General features: G+C 50.0%; 1 protein-coding gene across 10 annotated transcripts in view; it reads right to left on the reverse strand.

The window, feature by feature from the left end:
• LOC119431015 (mitogen-activated protein kinase 14A-like) overlaps positions 1-20,622 on the reverse strand; it is a 398,975-nt gene that overhangs the window by 337,679 nt on the left and 40,674 nt on the right. For all 10 annotated transcript variants that reach the window (XM_049656879.1, XM_049656873.1, XM_049656872.1 and 7 more), the window contains one exon: positions 2,968-3,026. In XM_049656879.1, the coding sequence (XP_049512836.1) occupies positions 2,968-3,026 (59 nt within the window). The remainder of the gene's footprint in view (positions 1-2,967; positions 3,027-20,622) is intronic.

The following is a 20,622-nucleotide window of genomic DNA, read 5'->3' on the forward strand; positions in this document are numbered from 1 at the left end:
TTGCCGGTCATGATTTGGATATGTCTGCCATCAGTGCTCCAGCCCATACATATTCCCAGGCGTATTGAAGAAAATGTCGCAGTTTCGCCCAAAAAGCGAAGCCTCGATTGCGATAGCAAATTAGTAGAGAGCTATACGAAGCAAGGATATTAGTTTATTGGGCTGTATAAACTTGTAAACATTCGCCTATGAACTAAATGGACAAGCATGGTGTCACGCACGCACAGGTAAACATGAACACATCTCGCTCGATGACCAGGGAAACTCGCTGTTAGAACGCTGGAGTGAGGACGCGTGCATTGACCTTCGTCCCGCCTCTCGCTTCAAAGTGAACTAAACGCCGAAAACACAGCGCATACGAAGTTACCGGCTCTAGTTTAACTTTGTTCACGTCGCAAATTGCTTTGAAGAGGAGGCCCGCGCGGGCGCGCACTTTTTCCACGTCGCAGATCGCTTCCGAGATACGAAGCCCACGTGACCGCCGCCGGACTACGACAACCCGACCCCCCTGCCTGGCACGCGACCAGAAGCAGCGCGCTACCGTCCCTCCTTTTCCCTCGCGCTCGCAAGATTGAACAGCAAACGTCGGCTGACCCTCGCAAGCTTTCACTCGCACACACAGCGTACCGCCAGCACGCGGCGACGATGTTACCGTGTTTGGACTTTACAGGGAACCTCACAACGAAGTCCACGACCACGGCAGAAGTGCGCTTGGAGTGTCCATGTAATTGCTACCGCAATATAATATATCCGCTCATTTCACTATACATTGTCTCTCACTCATGCCTGAACATTGGATTATTACAACCTTAGTGAGTGGTTTCTATCTTGGTGTGCACAATGTGCTAGCGCGATAAGTCATCACCGCAAGTGAGCTTGTACACACAACGTGCATCAATTTTTCAGCAAACAAGGTGAACCGATATCATCTCTTCTTATCATTCAAGCACTCACCAGGTTCACACTCCCACTCAAAAGCACTCACTCACGTTCACACTCACCTCTATACACCCAGAAGCACTCATCACGTTCACACTCAGCTAAACTCTCACAGCACTCAGTCACCTTCACACTCATCTCCAATCACACTCACAGGCATTCACCACGTTCACACTCACTTCCACTCACAATAATTGGCACTCACTAACACTCGCTGGCACTCACATCCACTCACAGTCACTGGCTCTCACCTCCACTCACACTCACTCGCACTATCTTCCACTCACACTCACTGGCACTCACACTCACTGGCACTCACTCGCACTCACACTCACGCCTTTGAAATGAGTGTGAGTGAGTGCGCCGACCTATGACTAGAACTGAGCTGTAATCAGTGCTAGGATACTAATTTGTTACCTTTCTTAAGAATAAACCGTATTTCTATGTACTTAAGTTACTAACAGCTTGGTACATTTTTGTTATGCACAGCTAGGAGACTCCCGAAGCATGTGCAGCACTGTATTTTCTTGTCCAAAATTTATAAGCATTAAAGGGGCCCTGAACAACTTTTTATCGAAGTCAAGAAATGCATTTGAAGTTAAAATATACTATTTCAGAAATTTGCTGCAAAAAGTACTCCAATGCATTCAGCAGAAGTGGAGTTATTGGCAATCAAAGATCGCCTATGATCCCCCCCCCCCCCCTTCGCAGTGCTCCCTCTTTTTCAATGCCTTAAACGGTAACGGCTACGGCGGAGCAAGGCATGCCCACTACAGTGGAATCTCGTAGACACTACCTTCACGGGAACCAGAAAAGAAAGCCTATCATCCGAAAATTGTACCATCCAACATATTACCCAACCAAATCGTATTATCGGGAAAAGAAATGTATTATCCTGCAAAACATATTATGCAGAACCGTATCAACGAGATTCCACTGTATTTCCGATTTTGCCGCCAATGACGTGCCTACAACAAGCCGCAGTGAGTGGACTCATCGCAGCAGCCGCAGTATCTGCACTACGTAGCAAACCCCACCTACATGCAACTGTAGTGTGTATGTACAGCATTTGCTTTGTGCATGATAGGGCTTGAGCACGCACTCATATGCTCATCTGGCCATGCTAAGTGGTGCGGTTTGTTCTGCACCAGCTTGACCGACGGAGAGTAGCTTGCACCTTCTGAAGTGCTGTCAAAAGCTCAATATAAAGCGATGTCTGCCAAGGCTCCAGGAGCGGCCAGGAGTGAGCATGCACCTGATAGCCTGTGTGTGGTCTGACCTTAAGTTTTGCGAGGTTCGAGGCTAGTGAAGTGTTCACTGAAATCAGCGAGACCAGACAGCTATGGCACTGATACGCAGTGCAGCAAAAGTTTCACTCCTACACCGGGGGGGGGGGGTTGCAGCCAAGTGCTGGCAGATGATAGTCGGCGATAGTACAATAGTCACACTTCCTTAAGTACGTGATTTCTATCTAAATTCGAAACACAGATTTTTCACTTACTTCAGCCTGTTTATTAAACTGCATTAATAAATATACACAGTAACAGTAGGAAGAAGCACGCTGATCCAAATACACTCCTTGATTGATGTCAGCTATTGGCCAATAACAGCCGCATATGGGATCTGCTATATTACGAAATAAGGCAACCCAAAAAGAGTGAGGAGAAGGCTTCAGTTGAAAAGAGGGTGCTTGAGAAATGGGTGACTTCACGCTCCGCTTGCTAGCTCCACGCACCGAACACGACTGCAAAGTTTAGCCGACATGTTCCGAGCAACGTAGGCTATCGCGGAGGAGTGGTTCAGGACCCCTTTGAATTTTATAAACTTTTCTGATATTGAATTCAATATTCGTTTTCTTTATTCTTGATTCGATTGAATATTCAATTCGAAATCTACTATTCGGTCGGTATTCGCACACCCCTAAATGTAAGTAAGCCTTTTTTCCGTTGAAAGGACCACTTTATGCTTGAATTTCGCTATTTCGACACTCCTAATTCTAACACTGACCAACAAAAGAGTAGAACTCACACATCATGGAAGTCCTCCAGTGTAGTTGAGGGTGTGAACACGTCGAGGAGGCCTATCACCTGCAAGCATACCAGCTGTTAGGGTACTGCAGTAAGGCCAAGATTCGACACACAGACTCAAAAACTGCTACCAATGCTGGTACGCTTAACAAGGACTGGCAATACAAGCATGGTCATCAACCGTTGCTCGGCTGGCTCCATCCAACTCTCCTTCTAATGGCGCATACCACTGAGCAAACAAAGAGAAGCAGAGCAGTGCGACTGCTTGCTCCCTGAGAGCAGCAGGCGCGAAGGTGTGACCAGATTGTTTACCTTCCCGCAATGATTTGGCTTCTCCGCACATTGAGCCAGAATGACAGAAACACAACCAAAATAAAAGGATATGGTACACTTACACCATGTATTCACATCACACGTTTGCATCCTTCGCACTCTGCTTTTCGTGCGGGAGCAGCTTGAACTGCTCTTGACTGCTTCCGTTCTGCCATTGCACTCCTGCTCGCACATTGAAACGCAACTACTCTAGGGACGATTTAGGGACTTTAGGGACGATTTTGAGTGCTCCTGTTTGCTGTTTACTGGAATGCACCACAAAGTACTTCTTCTTCTTTCTGGGGTTTTACGTGCCAAAACCAGTTCCGATTATGAGGCACGCCGTAGTGGAGGGCTCCGGAGTAATTTTGACCCCCTGGGGTTCTTTAACGTGCACTACAACGCAAGCACACGGGCGTTTTTGCATTTCGCCTCCATCGAAATGCGGCCGCCTCAGCCGGGATTTGATCCCGCGATCTCATGCTCAGCACACCACAAAGTAGTGCTTGTGTGGCTCAACTACAAAAAAAAAAAAAAAAATATCCACTAAGATGAGCTAGTTGGAAAGGATGCATACTTATTGGTCAGCACAAAAACAACTCAAGACACAAAGGTAGGACAAGCACCAACCAAAAGCAAAAATCCAACAAGAAAAATTATGAGTTCGCAAACTCATCGCAGTTGATGAACGCAAGGTTGAATTTAAACATAATTGGTACAATTAGAATATGTGTGCTGTCAACCAAATTATTAAGAATGTGGTCTTATTGAAAGATGAATAGATTGTTGAACAATCGTTTTTCCCCACTGCCAGAGAATACTTTTAGTTTACATATACTTATAGTTTATAACTCACCCAATTCACCATCCTTGCACAGTTTACATTTAGTTTACATTGTGACATTCTTGACTACATAGAAAGTAGCAATCGAATTCTGAGGTTTCTAAGTGCCAAAGCCCCGATTTGATTCTGAAAGTAATATTTTCCTGCTCCTATGTCTTTACCACACTCATTACAGAAGGCTGCACTGCACAATGGTCATGTAAATTGTTGCCTGACAGTTCCTGCATTTCTAGCATGCTGACCATGAGTGGTGCTCAGCCAACACATGCAACAGGGTCCCCACATGGTATCACTGCAAGCCGGCCTAGTTGGAATTAATTAATCGGGAAACTTCGCGCTAAACGAACAGGGACGAAGAAAGATACACAAAGACGAGCGCTTTCTAAGAACTGGTTTTATTTTTTCGGAAGCATCAGACTTAAACACCATACGGATCTGCGCACATCATCACAGCAATTCATCTAGGATGCACACAGCGATCACCTGAACTGTCTGGAATTTATAGAAACAAGGAAAATAGCGACATCTCTTTGTCTAACATAGCAGTTGATGGGTGACTCAATCTTTTTGCTGTGAAATGTAATACGCTTCCACGATTTCCCTCGATGGTTCATTCCAGTGTTTGAATAGAATGGCTGTGTTGTCAAACAAAGCAAGGTGTGCATGCACTGTCGTTACATTGCGTCCTCTTCAAACTAGACGTGTTCGCTTAATCGTGTGTTAACACATCTGCCGGTTGTCTGACGCACACCTGTCCACACGTCATAAGGATCCTATATACCACATTCTTTATACATTCAACAAACCGATGCTTGTGACCTATAGTATGGTCATTCTTAACATCATGCTTGCCTTCAAATTTTTGTTTTACCCTGGAACAAACACTTCCTATTTCGTTTTTTTGCTGAAATAACCGCCTTTACTCTGTAGTTTCCTGCTACTTTTTTTATTCTGTGGGAGAGGCCATGTACAAACTCCCACATTTTTCGTTATATCGGGCGAGAACACTATTATCCTCACATCCCCACACCATCGTCCTGAACGGTGTGGGGATGCGCGACTCTCACGTGTCTCCTGTGGTCCGGCTTCTCTGCGTGGCTAAGCCCGGCGGCGGTCGTGGTGGTTCCGGCGCATTGCGGGAGATGGCGCGAGTGTCGCGATGCTAACGCCGCCGAACGGCGGGGTAACTTGGGAAAGAAAGGTCGAGGGCGCTTCCTCTTTGGGTTGGGATCGGTGAGCGACGCGTGCGCCGATCCACGCTTCGCGAGACGTCTCGCGTGGCTCGGAGCGGGGCACCAGTACAGTGAACTAGAAGTATTGAGTAGTGGAAAGAGCGGAGGGCTGGGCGCACAGGGAGCGTGAAGCCAAGAGCGAAGACTCCCGCTAGGGGCGCTGGTGTGCTCTTCCCAAAGAGACCATGCCGGTTGGAGCCCGCGTTGCCCGCGTAGCTGCAACCGCTTTACCGCGTCGTTCTTGGTGTTACGAGCCAGCGTGCTTCTCGTGTTTTTGCAAGTGAAGCTACTGAAGTGCCGAGCGTGACCATTTGTCTGTTCGATGCTGCCCTGTTGTCGTTTTTTGGATAACGAAAGAGAAGAAAAAAAAAAAAAGAGATACGCATTGCTATGCACCCGGATGCAAGAGCGGGTATCCTGGTTTTAGAGAAGTAAATGGGCACACGTTGTCTCTTTTTGGAGTGCCTGAACACAATGACAGGCGGAAACAATGGGAGAGGAATCTTCATTGCAAAGATAAGCCCCTCTCCGAGACTTCAACTGTGTGGGAGAGGCACTTTGAAGCGCATTTAATCTTGCGCCACCATGTTCACTTCATCAATGGTGAGGAAGTAAGGATTCCTCGAGGTAAACCTGCGCTGACCGACGCCACGGTGCCCACACTCCTGGCCGATTTGACATCCTACCTCTCAAAGGAAATGCATCCGAGAAGACAAGAGAGAAAACGCGTTGCAGTGTGCCCAGCTGCACGCACGAAGAAGGTGCGTTTGTCTCGTCGTGACGTTCACGATTCATCATCCCAAGATGATATGCGGATGGCAACGACAGCCTGGATGTAACAGCGCCCCAGCACAATCTTCAAACGATCGTAAACAGTGTGGATATTAGAAAATAAATTCTTGGTGCATTTTTGCTGCAGGACGATCCGAGACATCATTGAAATAATGAGATCCAGACTTCCAAGCCAAGCTCTGCGGCCAGAATCTGCTTCTGTGGAAAAGCTTCTTTCCTTTATGACGTGCCTGACCGAATGGGAGCTGCATGTAGGTGGTCGAGGTGACTTCCTGTCCGCATCTACTGCTGTTGGCCTGAGAGTCGCAGTTGCAAGCGTTCTGTCGTTGCTGAATTAGATGACAAAGAATGTTAGCTACAAGTACTTAATGACCTCAAAGCTGAGTCAGGACCCAGTTGAAAATCGCTTCGGTATAGCACGGCAGTCAAGCGGTTGCAATACCCATCCAGTACACAGCTTCTCATTACTGTGTATTGCCTAAGCATTTATTGGCTTGCCAGATCTGTTACTAATGGGAATGCTGAGCCTGGTGTTTTTACAGCACTCATTGAACCAGACATAATGGAAGGCCCAAAGCCTGGCAAAACTGACATAATTCAAAGCCTTCTTGATGATGATGACATTTCCACTGCAGGGTATCAAAAGCAGGGCCCTGTGCCAGACTATGTCTCATGTGTCACCGTATCGGCCACGTCGCCCGTTATTGCGCCACCCGCTGGTCCTCGGCGCCTCGAACACTGTCTACCCCTTACCGCCGTCCCGAGAGCACCCGCATTTCGCCTTCAACCCAGACCTCTTTCCCCAACGACGGTGTTTCCCCCAGGATAAGTAGCCGCTCCCCGTCGCCGCGTGGTCACCAGTCACGCTCGCCTCCAGGCCGTCGCCCGTCGTCGCGCTCACCACAGACTCGCCGCCCGTCGTCCCCCTTCAACCCTGCTCGTGCCTATCAGGAAAACTAAACAATGCAGCGCCCGGAGGTGACGCTGCATTGACGACTGCCACCACAAATCCTATTCTGACGCTGCCGACAAGACGAAGCTTGTTAGACGTTGATGTTGATGGCGTAACTATTTCTGCACTCATCGATACTGGCGCGCACATCTCTGTAATGAGTGCAGATTTTCGTCGACGCCTTCATAAAGTGCTCACGCCTGCCGCCTCCCGCATCCTCCGCGTTCGCGTATCGCATCACGAACGTCAAGTCATCCGGAACGAGATCGACAAAATGATTCCAAAAGACGTCGTAGAACCTTCATCTAGCCCGAGGGCCTCCCCTGTCGTTCTCGTGAAAAAGAAGGACGGCAGCTGGCGTTTCTGCGTTGATTATCGGAATTCGAACAAAGCCACTCATAAAGACGTCTACCCTTTGCCTCGTATCGATGACGCCCTCGACTGCCTTCATGGAGCCCAATATTTTTCTTCCATCGACCTTCAGTCTGGCTATTGGCAGATTTCAGTCGACCCTATGGACCGCGAAAAAACTGTCTTTATTACGCCCGATGGCCTATACCAATTCAAGGTCATGCCATTCGGACTGTGTAATGAATGCCCCAGCAACTTTGGAACATATGATGGACTCGCTTCTGCGGGGATGTAAGTGGTCCATCTGTCTATGCTATTTAGACGATGCGATTGTCTACTCACCTACGTTTGAGAGCCACCTCACCCGTTTATCGGCCGTTCTTGTCGTCTTCCGAAGAGCCACCCTTCAGCTGAACTCCGCCAAGTGCTGTTTCGGGCGGCACGAGATAACTATGCTCGGTCACCTTTTCAGTGCTGCCGGTGTTCAACCAGACCCCAACAAGGTGCGAGCAGTGCAACAATTTCCCGTGCCGCGTTCAGCCAAAGACGTCCGCAGTTTTGTAGGACTATGTTCCTACTTTCGTCGCTTTGTCCGGAACTTCGCGGACATCGCCCCCGCTCTCACGGAACTCTTGAAGAAGGACGTTCCTTTCATGTGGGGACCCGAACAAGCAGCTTTGTTTTCTGCCCTCGTCCGCCTACTCATTACACCACCAACACTGGCCCATTTCGCCCCTCGTCACCTACAGAACTTCGCACTGATGCCAGTGGTCATGGAATTGGGGCTGTCCTTGGCCAAACACAGCACAGCAAGGAACGTGTCATCGCCTACGCCAGTCGCCTTCTGTCCTCGTCTGAACGAAACTTTTCCATCACTTTTCCATCATGTCATATTTGGCATGAGGAAAAATGAACACAGCATTCTGAACCTCTGTGCCGCTGCACTCGCCTGCTGCGTTCTGCCGCAGACTCCCTCAGCCAGTGCTCAGGAAGTGAGCGTACGCGCCATCTGGTGAGCTTCTACACAATATGCCTCGCACCGAGGCAGCCGCTCCTTCCACTACCCAATATTTTCTAGTGCACTGTAGCACCGGTATAGACGAACACGGATCATTCAAACACGCCACCGTTCGCGTGACCGTACACGTGAACGACTAGGCGATGGTATCATAGCATGGGGTGAACATATTTGCTCGCTATCCGGTCGCGGTGAGTCGGACTTCCTTGATTTGTCGCGCGCCCATTGAATGTTCTATTGGTAGTAATTCGGTTAGTGTGCATTGGTGTATGAAAGGCGCAATAAATGCCCTTGTCATTGTTTGCACTACTGTGTTGTTGCTCCTTTGTCCCAAGAGCACATGTGAGACCCCATATCTGGCGCCCAACGTGGGGCTCTTGGGGCATCGGACAATAATTTAAAGTTTTGCTCGGTCAGAGACAACCTTTATTTCAACCGAAGCGTAGTCCTAGCGTGGATTTTGATCGCTAGTGTCGGCGGCGTGCTTTCTTGAGTGAGGCGACGGTTGCTGTAGCATGTTTGAACTTTTCAACATGCTAAGCCTTTTCGCGAGTGTTTTGTTGAAGTACAGACGTCGGTACGAGAGCCACGTGGTCTGCATCCTGGGAGAGCGAGGCCTAGCGCGCGCGGAGCATTGGCAAGCCTGAAGCGAGTGAGTACGGAAGCCTCGTGGGTGGTCCGAATTTCTTAAGTAAATAGCTTCTTCTATCTCTTTCACTTCGGAAGTCGCGGCTCAGGGAGCCGGGTGGCCGCGGGCCACGGGTGCCGCTACGGGCTGACTGGTATTGCGGCCTGGCACCGGGCGCTCTGACACCGTCTGGGACGGTGGGCGCAGTCAACTCGGATGCTGTGTGCACTGAGCGGGGTAGGACCACCTCACAGAGCTAACGTCTCCTCGCGGCTGCCAGTTGTGCCCATTTTGGGTGATTTTTTTTTTTTTGGATGCTGGTTGTAGTCAGGGTAGCGACGCATTAGGCCTAAGGCTTTACGAAGCCGCCTATGGCACATGGAGGGACACAACCTGCTGGACCATGGTGTTGAGGTGTCGCACATTGCTTCCCTCATTAGTTCGCCTCGCACGAATTGAAATTACTCGTTCGACTCAAGAAAGCAAACTTTCTTCACGTGAAGTTAGCATCTGAAATGCCGTCCGATATTTCGCTAGCCGAATTGAACATCGTACCATGTGGGCGATGCGTATGCCGAATTCCTCTCCCTTGCACTACTTTAGTGTTTGTCGAGTGCGTTGAGTGTACGCAGCGTGAGCGGAGTCACCCCTGGTTTGCTGTCACCTGCATATCATCTGCGCTGCTGCCCCGGCCTACGAATGAGCGACCCCTGGCAATGGAGATGCCTGTGGCCAGTTCGGCTCAGCGACTTCGGCGGCCGCCTATGTCCGGCTCGCAACGCTCGGCGGCTGGGAAAAAAGCCGGCAGTCACCAACGGCTACTGCGGCTCTCGTCAGCAGGGCGCGTCGGCGTGAGCGACGCTTGCTCGTGCCGACTTCTGCGTCGCCGTTTCCGGAGTCCTGGGCTGGAGTCGTGCCGTCGAATCGGCAGAGCTGGTGCTGTGACCAACGGAAGCCAGCGGTGAACCCCAGAGACAATGTCGGCTCGCATGTTATGGAAAACGTGTGGACATTTCCTCGGCGACGCCACTGTCGCATGTACTAACTTTTGTTCACGACGCCCGCGTTGATAGACCTTGTGACATGTTTCGCCGGAGTATGTGTAGTGATTTAAGGTTGGGGGAATGTGGGGATGCGCGACTCTCATGCGTCTCCTGTGGTCCGGCTTCTCCGCGTGGCTAAGCCCGGCGGCGGTCGTGGTGGTTGCGGTGCATTGAGGGAGATGGCGCAAGTGTCGCGATGCTAACGCCGCCGGGTGACTTGGGAGAGAAAGGTCGAGGGCGCTTCCTCTTTGGGTTGGGATTGGTGAGCGACGCGGACGTCCCGCGCGTGTCCCGATCCACGCTTCGCGAGACGTCTCGCGTGGCTCGGACCGGGGCACTGGTATGGACGAACACGGATCGTTCAAATGCACCACTGTTCGCGTGACCGTACACATCAACGACTAGGCAATGGTATCATAGCATGGGGTGAACATATTCGCTCGCTATCCGGTCGTGGTGAGTCGGACTTCCTTGATTTGTTGCGTGCCCATGTGAATGTTCTATTGGTAGTGCATTGGTGCATGAAAGGCGCAATAAATGCCCTTGTGATTGTTTGCACTACTGTGTTGTCGCTCCTTTGTCCCAAGAGCACATTTGAGACCCCACAACGGAACATCGCATGTCTATAGACAACTCTTGTACACGAGAGTGCTTAGTGCACTTTATAGTACTTCTACGGGTCTTGCTGATTAGCGCCGCTTAAAGGCACTAAAATGACGCGTGATGGACGCTCGCACGATATAGCTAAAGAAATGTGGGCAGCTTGCACTAGTGGTGCAAGGCTAGAGTAAACAGCGGAGCTGGTGATTGACCTACCTTCTTCTAGGTTTTACTAGGCTTGGCTAAGCTTTCCTAGAAAATGCTAAGTGCTGCTAGGCACGGTATTCCGCATCAGCTTACCGATGACACGCAGATTCTCGCTTGGCCGCACGACGCGCTTCGAAATGAGCGGCTTCTTCGGGTATCCAGAACTTCTTTGGTCGTCCCATGTCACACATGTACTCGCCACAGAGTCAACGAGAGTTCTGCCACTGTCGCCGCGGCTCCTAGCGTGACTTCACTAGCGGCTCCCCAGTGACGTCACGACCAAACTTGCCGGGGCGTGGCTGGTCAAAACCTGCCTGCTGCAGTCGCAGACACCGGGCACGTGCGGTGCAAACGCGGGGAAACATGGACGGCATTGGCAGCAGCTCTGCGCGTTGCCTCGTTGGAGCTGCTACAATTTCTTTCTTCTCATTTTCTCTTTCTCTCTTCCGAGCATAGCGCACGCCATGCGCATGCTCTCCTTCCATCTCCTTCCATGTCAAGGCAACATGTACACGGCACAGAGAGGAGGCGAAGCACACGCCGCTCGCGAGATGGTTGCTAGGCAATACGCAGTGACGTCATCGCCAGGAGCAATATTTGTTCGCACTATGCGGCACAACCAAGAGATTAAACAGCTCTGCCGTTAAAATGCGGGAGACTGTACATATGGAATTGTGGAAACGTTTGGATGTTCTGATCCTTACGAAAAAAAGTTGTCGCAGTTTCACCTGAAAGGCGAAGCATCAATTGCGATAGCAAATTTGTAGAGAGCTATACGGAGTAATGATAGTAGCTTTATCAGCTGTATAAACTTGGACATGCAGCAGCACCGGCAACACGCAGAACTGTTGTCGACGCCCTCGGCGTTTTGCCCGCGTTCGCACAAAATGCGTGCGGCGTTGGTGACTGTTGCCGGAGCCTCTGATATAAATAGGCACTTGGTGCCGCAGCTAAACGTCGCCTCCCTTCCCTTCCCCTCACCCCCACGGCCGTTCGTGCGTCAGAAGAAGGCGCGTTTGCTCTACATATATGGTGATGGTAAAGGAGGAAAGAGACGCCTACTTCTGCAGCCCTTAAGGGAGCATGGCACAGAACGCGCGTTTGTTCTCCGCCATGCGTTCACTCCCCTTGAAAGCGCGCGTCCCTCGCACCCTTTCACTCGCACATACAGCGTTCGGCGGCGCGCGGCGACGATTTCATCTCCATTGACGTCATACGAAACCTCACGGTGACGGCAGAAATCTGCTTTTGAGTGTCCATATAATTGCTATCGCAATAAAATAAAACCAGTTATTAGAAAGCGCTCGCCCTTGTGTATCTTTCTTTGCCCCGTTTGTTTAGCGCAAAGGCTCCCGATGTCGCCACATGGTGTTGAGTAGAAACCAGAAAAGGCCCACAGGCTAGGCTCGTGCCTGGTAGGCAAGTTTTGATGCATGCTCAGGCTTCAGTTGCGGTCTGTAATAGGCGTAGATATATTTGCAACTTGGTGAAAATGTCAGCTATAAAAACACCTTCACAGATGTATGCCAATCCGAGCAACTCATACATCAAGGACAGCAAAGGTCTACAAGGGACACCCTTCTAAATTAGCAGTGTTTTCAACGCCATCCTCATAGTTGCCCTGGGAAGGCTGGCAATGGTAGGCTGAGGCCCCTCAGTTTAGCTAAAGCTCCTATATATAAATAGTAGCGTCATTCTTAGAGGATGCCGCCACCACGCTCACCCCGGCGGTTCCTCCTCGCCGCCTCCTGTCGCCCCAGCTTTCTCCGCTCCCCCATTGGCCAATTCGTGTCACGTGGAAGCACGCGTTGTGCCTCTGTATATTTTTTTCTTTCCAGCGCGCTCCGACCGCCATTCTCGGGCCTGTGTGACGAAAGTGCTGTACGCACAAAGGGATCAAACGTGTTAGGGACAAGAACTTCATTGTGATGGCATGCTGCTGCGCCTGAAGTTGCCGCAACCGACAAGGCGCGGGCTAAATGCTTTTTTTGTTTACCATCCCGCGAGCGCAAACGCTTCCTGCCCACTTGGTATTTACGCCGTCTCGCATCGTCGTGTTGCTACTTCCAAAACGGCATTATTAAGGCCAGTTACTAACTGATGAAGCAAAATCGCACCTCAATAACTGCTCCGCAGAGCGCGATCCAAGTTTTCCTCGGATTTCCTCTGGTAGCGCGTTAGCTATCGTCTGCCACGGCAGGCCCAACGTACGCGGTGCCACTGTCGATATTGTGCTTCGATCACGCTGGCCGCGCCGAGCGCGACAGCGAAACGGAGGAGGAGGTAAGCGGATGGCGCTACTTTTTATATATAGGGGCTTTAAGTTTAGCAGCTGCCACCTATCAGATGCTAATAACACGGGGTGCTGGTACCGCGGGAACACAAATGCAGAGATGCTTGTTCATCATCATCATCATCAGCCTATATTTCATGTCCACTGCAGGACGAAGGCCTCTCCCTGCGATCTCCAATTACTCCTGCCTTGCGCTAGCATATTCCAACTTGCGCCTGCAAATTTCCTAACTTCATCACCCCATCTGGTTTTCTGCCAACCTCGACTACGTTTCCCTTCTCTTGGTATCCATTCTGTAACCCCAATGGTCCACCAGTTATCCATCCTACGCATTACATGGCCTGCCCAGCTCCATTTCTTTGCTTAATGTCAACTAGAATATCGGCTATCCCCGTTTGTTCTCTGATCCACACCGCTCTCTACCTGTCTCTTAACGTTAGTCCTAAGATTTATTGTTCCATCGCTCTTTGTGCAGTCCTTAACTTGTTCTCGGGCTTCTTTGTTAACCTCCAAGTTTCTGCCCCATATGTTAGCATCGGTAGAATGCAATGATTGTACACTTTTCTTTTCAACGACAGTGGTAAGCTCCCAGTCAGGATTTCGCAATGCCTGCCGTATGCACTCCAACCCAATTTTATTCTTCTGTAAATTTCTTTCTCATGATCAGGGTCCCCTGTGAGTAATTGACCTAGATAAGCATACTCCTTTACAGACTCTAGAGGCTGACTGGTGATCCTGAATTCTTGTTCCCTTGCCAGGCTATTGAGTCTTTGTCTTCTGCATATTCATCTTCAACCCAATTCTTACACTTTCTCGATTAAGGCACTCAATCATTTGCTGTAATTCGTCTCCATTGTGGCTGAATAGGACAATGTCATCTGCAAACCGAAGGTTGCTGAGATATTCGCCGTTGATCCTCACTCCTAAGCCTTCCCAGTCTAAGAGCTTGAATACTTCTTCTAAGCATGCAGTGAATAGCATTGGAGAGATTGTGTCTCCTTGCCTGACCCCTTTCTTGATTGGTAACTTTCTACTTTTTTTGTGGAGAACCAAGCTAGCTGTGGAGTCCTTGTAGATATTTGCTAAGATATTTACGTATGCCTCCTGTACTCCTTGATTATGCTTGTTATGCTGCCTCAACTATAATTATTAAAGCGAAGCTTTATATGGCTAGGCGAAATCATATATGGCTAGGCAAAATCGCCTGTGTACAGAAAACTATCATCAGCATTGGCTCGAGTGTCTTCGACTTCCTTCGCAGCTGGCTCGTTGGCGCCCCTCGGGTAGCGCTCGTGCTCGGCTTGCGCACGTACCACAGCTCCTGCATTCATCTTCGTCATCTGGTTCCACAGCTGGCTGCGTTGCCGCTCATCATTCCAGCGCACTGTTTAACTTCTGTCATTGTAATGGCGAGGCCGCGTTTACAGGAGTATGAGCCATTGCTTAAGGTGGTATGAGCCATTCATTGTCTTACGTGACGGATAGATTTAATTTTGAAGCAATTTAATTTCGAAGAATCACAAGCGGCAATGGCGGGCAAATGCTGCTAACCACGCCGCCGAGCAAATGCGAGACATCGAACGCAAGCGACAGCGGCGGACTGCGGGCATACCGTCGGTGATGTCGTTCTTTCTGTCACAGCAGAACGTGTGTGCACCCTCATAATTGAGAACTACCTTAATGAACCCTTGGGATTAACCCAGTGATAAACACCGGGGCCGCACGTTTCAGCTTCGCTGGTTAACCATCTTCACAGAGTGGAAGGGCCGATTAACTTTTTTTCTTAGCCAAAACACAAAATGTTTTGTCGATTTGGGCCTCTCCTAGCTGACTTCCTAAAAGCAGCCATTAAAGGGCAACTCTGGCAAATTTTCGATGTCAACGGATGTCAATAAAATTCGCAAGGTATGCTTCTCTCCACATTTCCATCATTTTGTTCAAGACAGCAAGCTATAGAGTTGTACAGATATTTTCACAAATTAATTTCATTAATTGCTCGAACCACTTGCCCCCGTACTTTACATAGCGTACTTCACAAAGTACACTTCATTTTTCGGGAATAGAAAATTCGCAAGCCAATATCCTGATCTTGCTAAGTTGCATTTTTTGATGCCAGAGGTTGCAGTAAGACCCCCTAATCTGACATATTGGCTCGGGTCTCGTTTTTTCATTCTACGAGTCGTAAAACTTCCGAAAAACGAGCACCCGTCTAATGCATGTAGGGAGTACTACTACTTTTTTTATTTTTATTTGAAGTTTTACACTGTGCATATTGTGCAAATCGCTGTTAGGCCGTTGGTTTGCGGATGGTAACTGGAGGCAGTTTTGTGGGTCTTTCCGGAGGCTCTGAGTACGTCGTCTACGAGTTGCGAGAGGAATGCTTTTTCACGGTCGCTCAGGATGACGCGAGGAGCACCGTGACGCAATACTAAGGCTTGAAGAATGAACGCAGCAATTTCAGAGGCTGAGGCAGAACTCGCACAAGCTGTTTCAGCGTAGCGTGTCAAGTGGTCAACGGCTGTCACAATCCATCGTTTACCGGTGAGAGTCAGAGGAAGAGGACCATACAGGTCAATGCCGACGACTTCTAATGTTTGCAACGGATACAGAACCGGTTGCAGTTGTCCGCTTGGGGCTGATGTAGGGAGCTTTCGATGCTGACAAAGGGCGCAGGAAGCGACATACCTCGCTACACTGGCGGACAAGCCGGGCCAGTAGAAGCGACCTTTGATGCGGTCATAGGTTTTCTGGAAACCAAGGTGACCAGCAGTCATGTCGTCGTGAGAAGCCTGCAGGACATCAGCACGTAGAGAGCGTGGCAGGACAAAACCCAGCGTTGACCGTCAGGGTGATAGACATGGCGGTAGAGAACACGGTTGTCAATCTTAAATTGTGTCAGCTGTCCATGAAGGCAGGCGTTAGGCGAGTGCAAAGCTCCTTGAAGGTGGTCTATGATGCGCCGACAGTAAGAGTCGGCAAGTTGGTGAGATTGGAATAATCTGTTGTCGTGTGGAGGCATCTCGTCTACAGTGGCCAATGAGAAAGTATGTGAAGAGGGATCGTGTGAAAGCTTGCCACGGAAGGTAGTTGGAGGACTGTTGCATGGTGTCGTAGGAAGCGGACAGCGAGAAAGCGCGTCTGCATGCTGGTGTTTTTTACCGCACTTGTAGGTAATAGTAAAGTCGTATTCTTGCAGACGAAGAATCCACCTACCAAGTCGTCCAGACAAGTTCTTCAGCATCGAAAGCCAGCATAATGCATGATGGTCTGTAACCATGGTAAAATGGCGGCCGTGGAGATACGGTCGGAACTTCTGCACAGACCGAACGATAGCTAGGCATTACTGCTCCGTAATGGTGTAATTCTTCTCGATGTTTGTCAGATTGCGACTTGCGTTCGTGACGACCTGCTCACCTAAAGAGTCGTCTCGCTGTAGGAGAATGCCACCAATGCCGTGACCACTAGCATCCGTATGCAGGAGGGTAGGAGCAGCTTCATCAAAATGGGCGATGTACTGGTTCAGATATAAGAGCACACTTCAGATGGGCAAACGCCGATTCACATTCGGGAAACCACACAAAAGGAACATTAGAACCCAGTAATTTGTGCAGAGGTGACGCTATTGAGGCGAAGTCTCGTATGAATCGGTGAAAATAGGAAGCGAGGCCTAATAAGGAACTACGCAAATCTTTGGTCTTTGCGGGATTTAGGGAAGTGCAGAACTGCCGAAACCTTGTCAGGATCAGAACGAATGCCATCTTTGCTCACAATGTGACCTAACACCTTGATTGTCTTGCTCGCAAAATGGCATTTCTTGGTGTTTAGCTGAAGTCCAGCATTGACAGGGCACATGAGAACTTCGTCTAAACGTTTCAGGTGCTGAGAGAAGGTTGACGAGAAAACAACAATATCGTCCAGATAGCACAAGCAAGTCTTCCACTTCAGGCCATGAAGACCGGTGTCAATAATGCACTCGAACGTTGCGGGCACACTGCAGAGGCCGAATGACATGACATTAAACTCGTAGAGCCCATCTGGTGTTGAAAACGCTGTTTTCTCTTTATCGTCCTCATGCGTAGGTATCTGCCAGTAGCCGGAACGCAGATCGAGACTCGAGAAGTATTCAGCACCCTGCAGGGAATCCAAGGCATCGTCTATTCACGGCATAGGGTATACATCCTTGCGTGTGATCTTGTCGAGTGCTCGGTAGTTGACACAAAAGCCCACAGAGCCGTCTTTTTTGCGAACCAAAACAACGGGGGATGACCAAGGGCTAGCAGAGGGGCGTATTATGTTCCGTTGGAGCATGTCGGTGATGTTCTCGTCAATGACTTTCCTCTTGGCTAGTGATACACGATCCAGTCGACGGCACACGATGGATGTACCACCTGTCTCTATCCGATGCGTCGTAATCGAAGTCTTTCCCAACGAAGTGGAATGCACGTCAAACGAAGCTTCATGTTTTTGGAGCAAAGCAAGTAACTGTTGTGACTGTGAAGGTGTCAGGTCGGAACTGATGGCAGCTGCAAGAGCAGAAAGAGGTGCGGCCCAGCCAATAGAAGGAATTTCAGGGGAAGCTGCTTTAAAGGAAGCAAAAGAGATAGACTTCGGTGCAGTGGCACAAGCCAATGTAGTGCCTTTAGGTATGAGAATCTTTTCGAATGTCAGGTTTGTAGCGTAGAGAAGTGCAGAGCCATTAGGTATCAAACCGAACCAACCCTGATGCAAAGGCTATCCCTCTTGCTAGACAGTGTGCAGATCGTAGCACGAGCACGTCGCCGTGGTCAATGACGTCAGATGTGATAGTAACAATTCTCTAATGGCGAAGAGGTAGGGCAGTATCTTCTGCAGCAAGCAAGTGAAGTGGGGCGTCATCTGCATGAAGTGAGTAGGTCGTGTCGGTCATGTGGAGAACGCGTTGCCGGCAGTAGATGTAAGCGGAGGCCCGTAGAAAGAAAATCCCATCCAAATATAAGCTGCTGGGCACAAGAACTTAGCACTGTACATTGTACGTAATGCAGAAGTCTATCGATGGAAATACGAGCAGTGCACATGGCGGTAGGTCCATCATAGGGGGTCGTAACTTTCCGGAGTCGCGAACACAATTCACGGTGAATAACTGAAACAATAGCACCAGTGACAATCAAAGCTTCCACTAGTACACCTTCTACTACAACCAATATCATATTACACAGACGCGATGGAAGAATTTCTGTCCTGTCGTTCGATGCAGCTTTTCCTCCAAAAGCTGCATAATTTAGTTTTCCGGACGACGTTCGGCAAATCGAGTAGCAGGTCTAAGTGGGGACGTAGAGCGGCGAAGGGGTGACAGCGAGTGGCGTCTCGCAGGACGGTACGTCGGAGCCGTCTTGGATGCTACAGTAGGCGACGGAGAGTGGCCGCGCGGTGGAGAATAAGGACGGCGTTGGTCATGTAGGCTCCCTAGACGTTGGAAAGTAGCTCCGGGCAAAAAGTCAGCCCGTTCGTATACGTCATATTTGCAACGCTCGTCTTGCTGGCGCTTGCGGCAAAGACGTGCCGCAGTAGTAGCAGATGGGACGAGGCGGACGCCACTGCGGATAGGTGGGTTGGGCAGGCGCGCTGATAGTCATGGAAGCCACGTGGGCGATGGTGTTAGTGGCATCGGTGGAACGATGACTGGAAAAACTGCGGCTACTTGTACGTACGTTGGTGGGGCCCTAGGGGCTAGAGGGTCCGTGTACGCTGCACCAGCCATGGATGCCAATTCCTCTTTGACAACGTCTCGCAGATTGGTATCCGAGGCATGAGGAGGCATAGGCCCTGCGGCGAAGCCGAGATACTGTAATTCTTCTCAAATTATTGCATGGATGATTGCTCGTAACGTGGGGTCGTCGATGGTAGTGTGTGCAGTGGTGTCTGGCTGCAACCATACCGATTCGAGTTCGTCAAGGCGCTGGCAAGTAGTGACGATATCAGCGACGGTAGCGGGGTTCTTGATAGCTAACGCATTGAAAGCGATAGCTCCGATGCCTTTGAGGATGTGGCGAACCCTGTCCGATTCGGTCGTCGACAAAGAGCAATCACATTATCGATGTACGACGTATAGGATTCCCCGGGTTGTTGGTTGCGAGTGTCGAGCGCCTTTTTTGCAAGGACGGAACAAACCGCCGGAGTGCCGAAGATTTGTCGAAGCTGCTGTTTGAAAGTGCCCCAGTCCATGAAATCAACCTCATGGTTGAAAAACCAAGTCTTCGCTACTCCTGTGAGATAAAAGGCAGCATGACATAGCTTGGACGGATCGTCCCAACAGTTGGCCGAACTCACTCGGTCGTAGTCGTCCAGCCAATTCTCAACGTCTTCACTGCAAAGTCCAGCAAACAGATGGGTATCATGCTGATGCCCACTGACAATCCAATACAGAGAGGCTGGGGTAGTCGAGGCTGAGATGGTTGATGTAGAAGTGCCTGGTATATTTTAACTGCACTAACCCACACGGACAAAGACGAGGCAGACAAGATGTGCGCAGAGTCGCAACTGAATGTTTAATGGGTGAAAATGACATATATATACAGAGGAAAAATGAATACAGTATAGACCCCTTATAACGTAACCGCTTATAGTGCAGGACGAGATATAGTATGGTCTTTTCAGACTCCCGTTAATTTTCCCATAGCACTCCATGTATACGCATACCGCTTACAGTGCAGCCACGCGAGATGAAATACCGGTTATAATGCGGCTTCCGCAGGAAAATCTCGCCGACAAGGGCGATAGCGAGCACGCTTCTCAACGAGGTGCGCCCACCGATGGGAGAGGAGATCAACGAGGGCGATGCGGAGGAGGAGCATGAGACGTAGAGCATGAGTCCAAGGGTGATAAAATCATCGCCGCGCGCCGTATCCGCGAGTGAAAGCACACGGGGGACGGCGCCTTCACAGAGAGCGAATGCGACTTCCATCGCACGAAAGGCCTTGGGGGGTATGAAAGGGAGGGAGGGGGGCGACGCTTTGCTGCGGCATCAAATGAGTATCTTGCAACCAGGCGCAAGGGGAACTGGCGACGCTATCTCCCACGCGAAAGGAGCAAAGCGGGAAGGCAGCGCGGGAGGGAGGGAGGAGGAGGCGGCTTCTACTCTGCCAACAAATGCATTCGCGCCTGTGTTGGCTATCGGTGTTGTCGCGCGCACCGTATTTTGAAAGCGATCTCCACACGGCTGCTACTTTTGTATGCGCTGTGCTTACGCCGCTCAGTTTCCGTTGAAGCGATAGACCGCACGAACCGTCGCTCGCTGCGGCGGCCGCGTTTCCCCATGCCTGCGTTTTGACAGTGATTGTCTGTGGTCATCGAGTTTATTCATGTTTGCTTGTGCGCGTTGACACCAAGCTTGTTAATTCAGTTAGTA

The sequence above is a fragment of the Dermacentor silvarum genome, chromosome 10 (assembly GCF_013339745.2).
Source record: "Dermacentor silvarum isolate Dsil-2018 chromosome 10, BIME_Dsil_1.4, whole genome shotgun sequence".
Classification (NCBI taxonomy): domain Eukaryota; kingdom Metazoa; phylum Arthropoda; class Arachnida; order Ixodida; family Ixodidae; genus Dermacentor; species Dermacentor silvarum.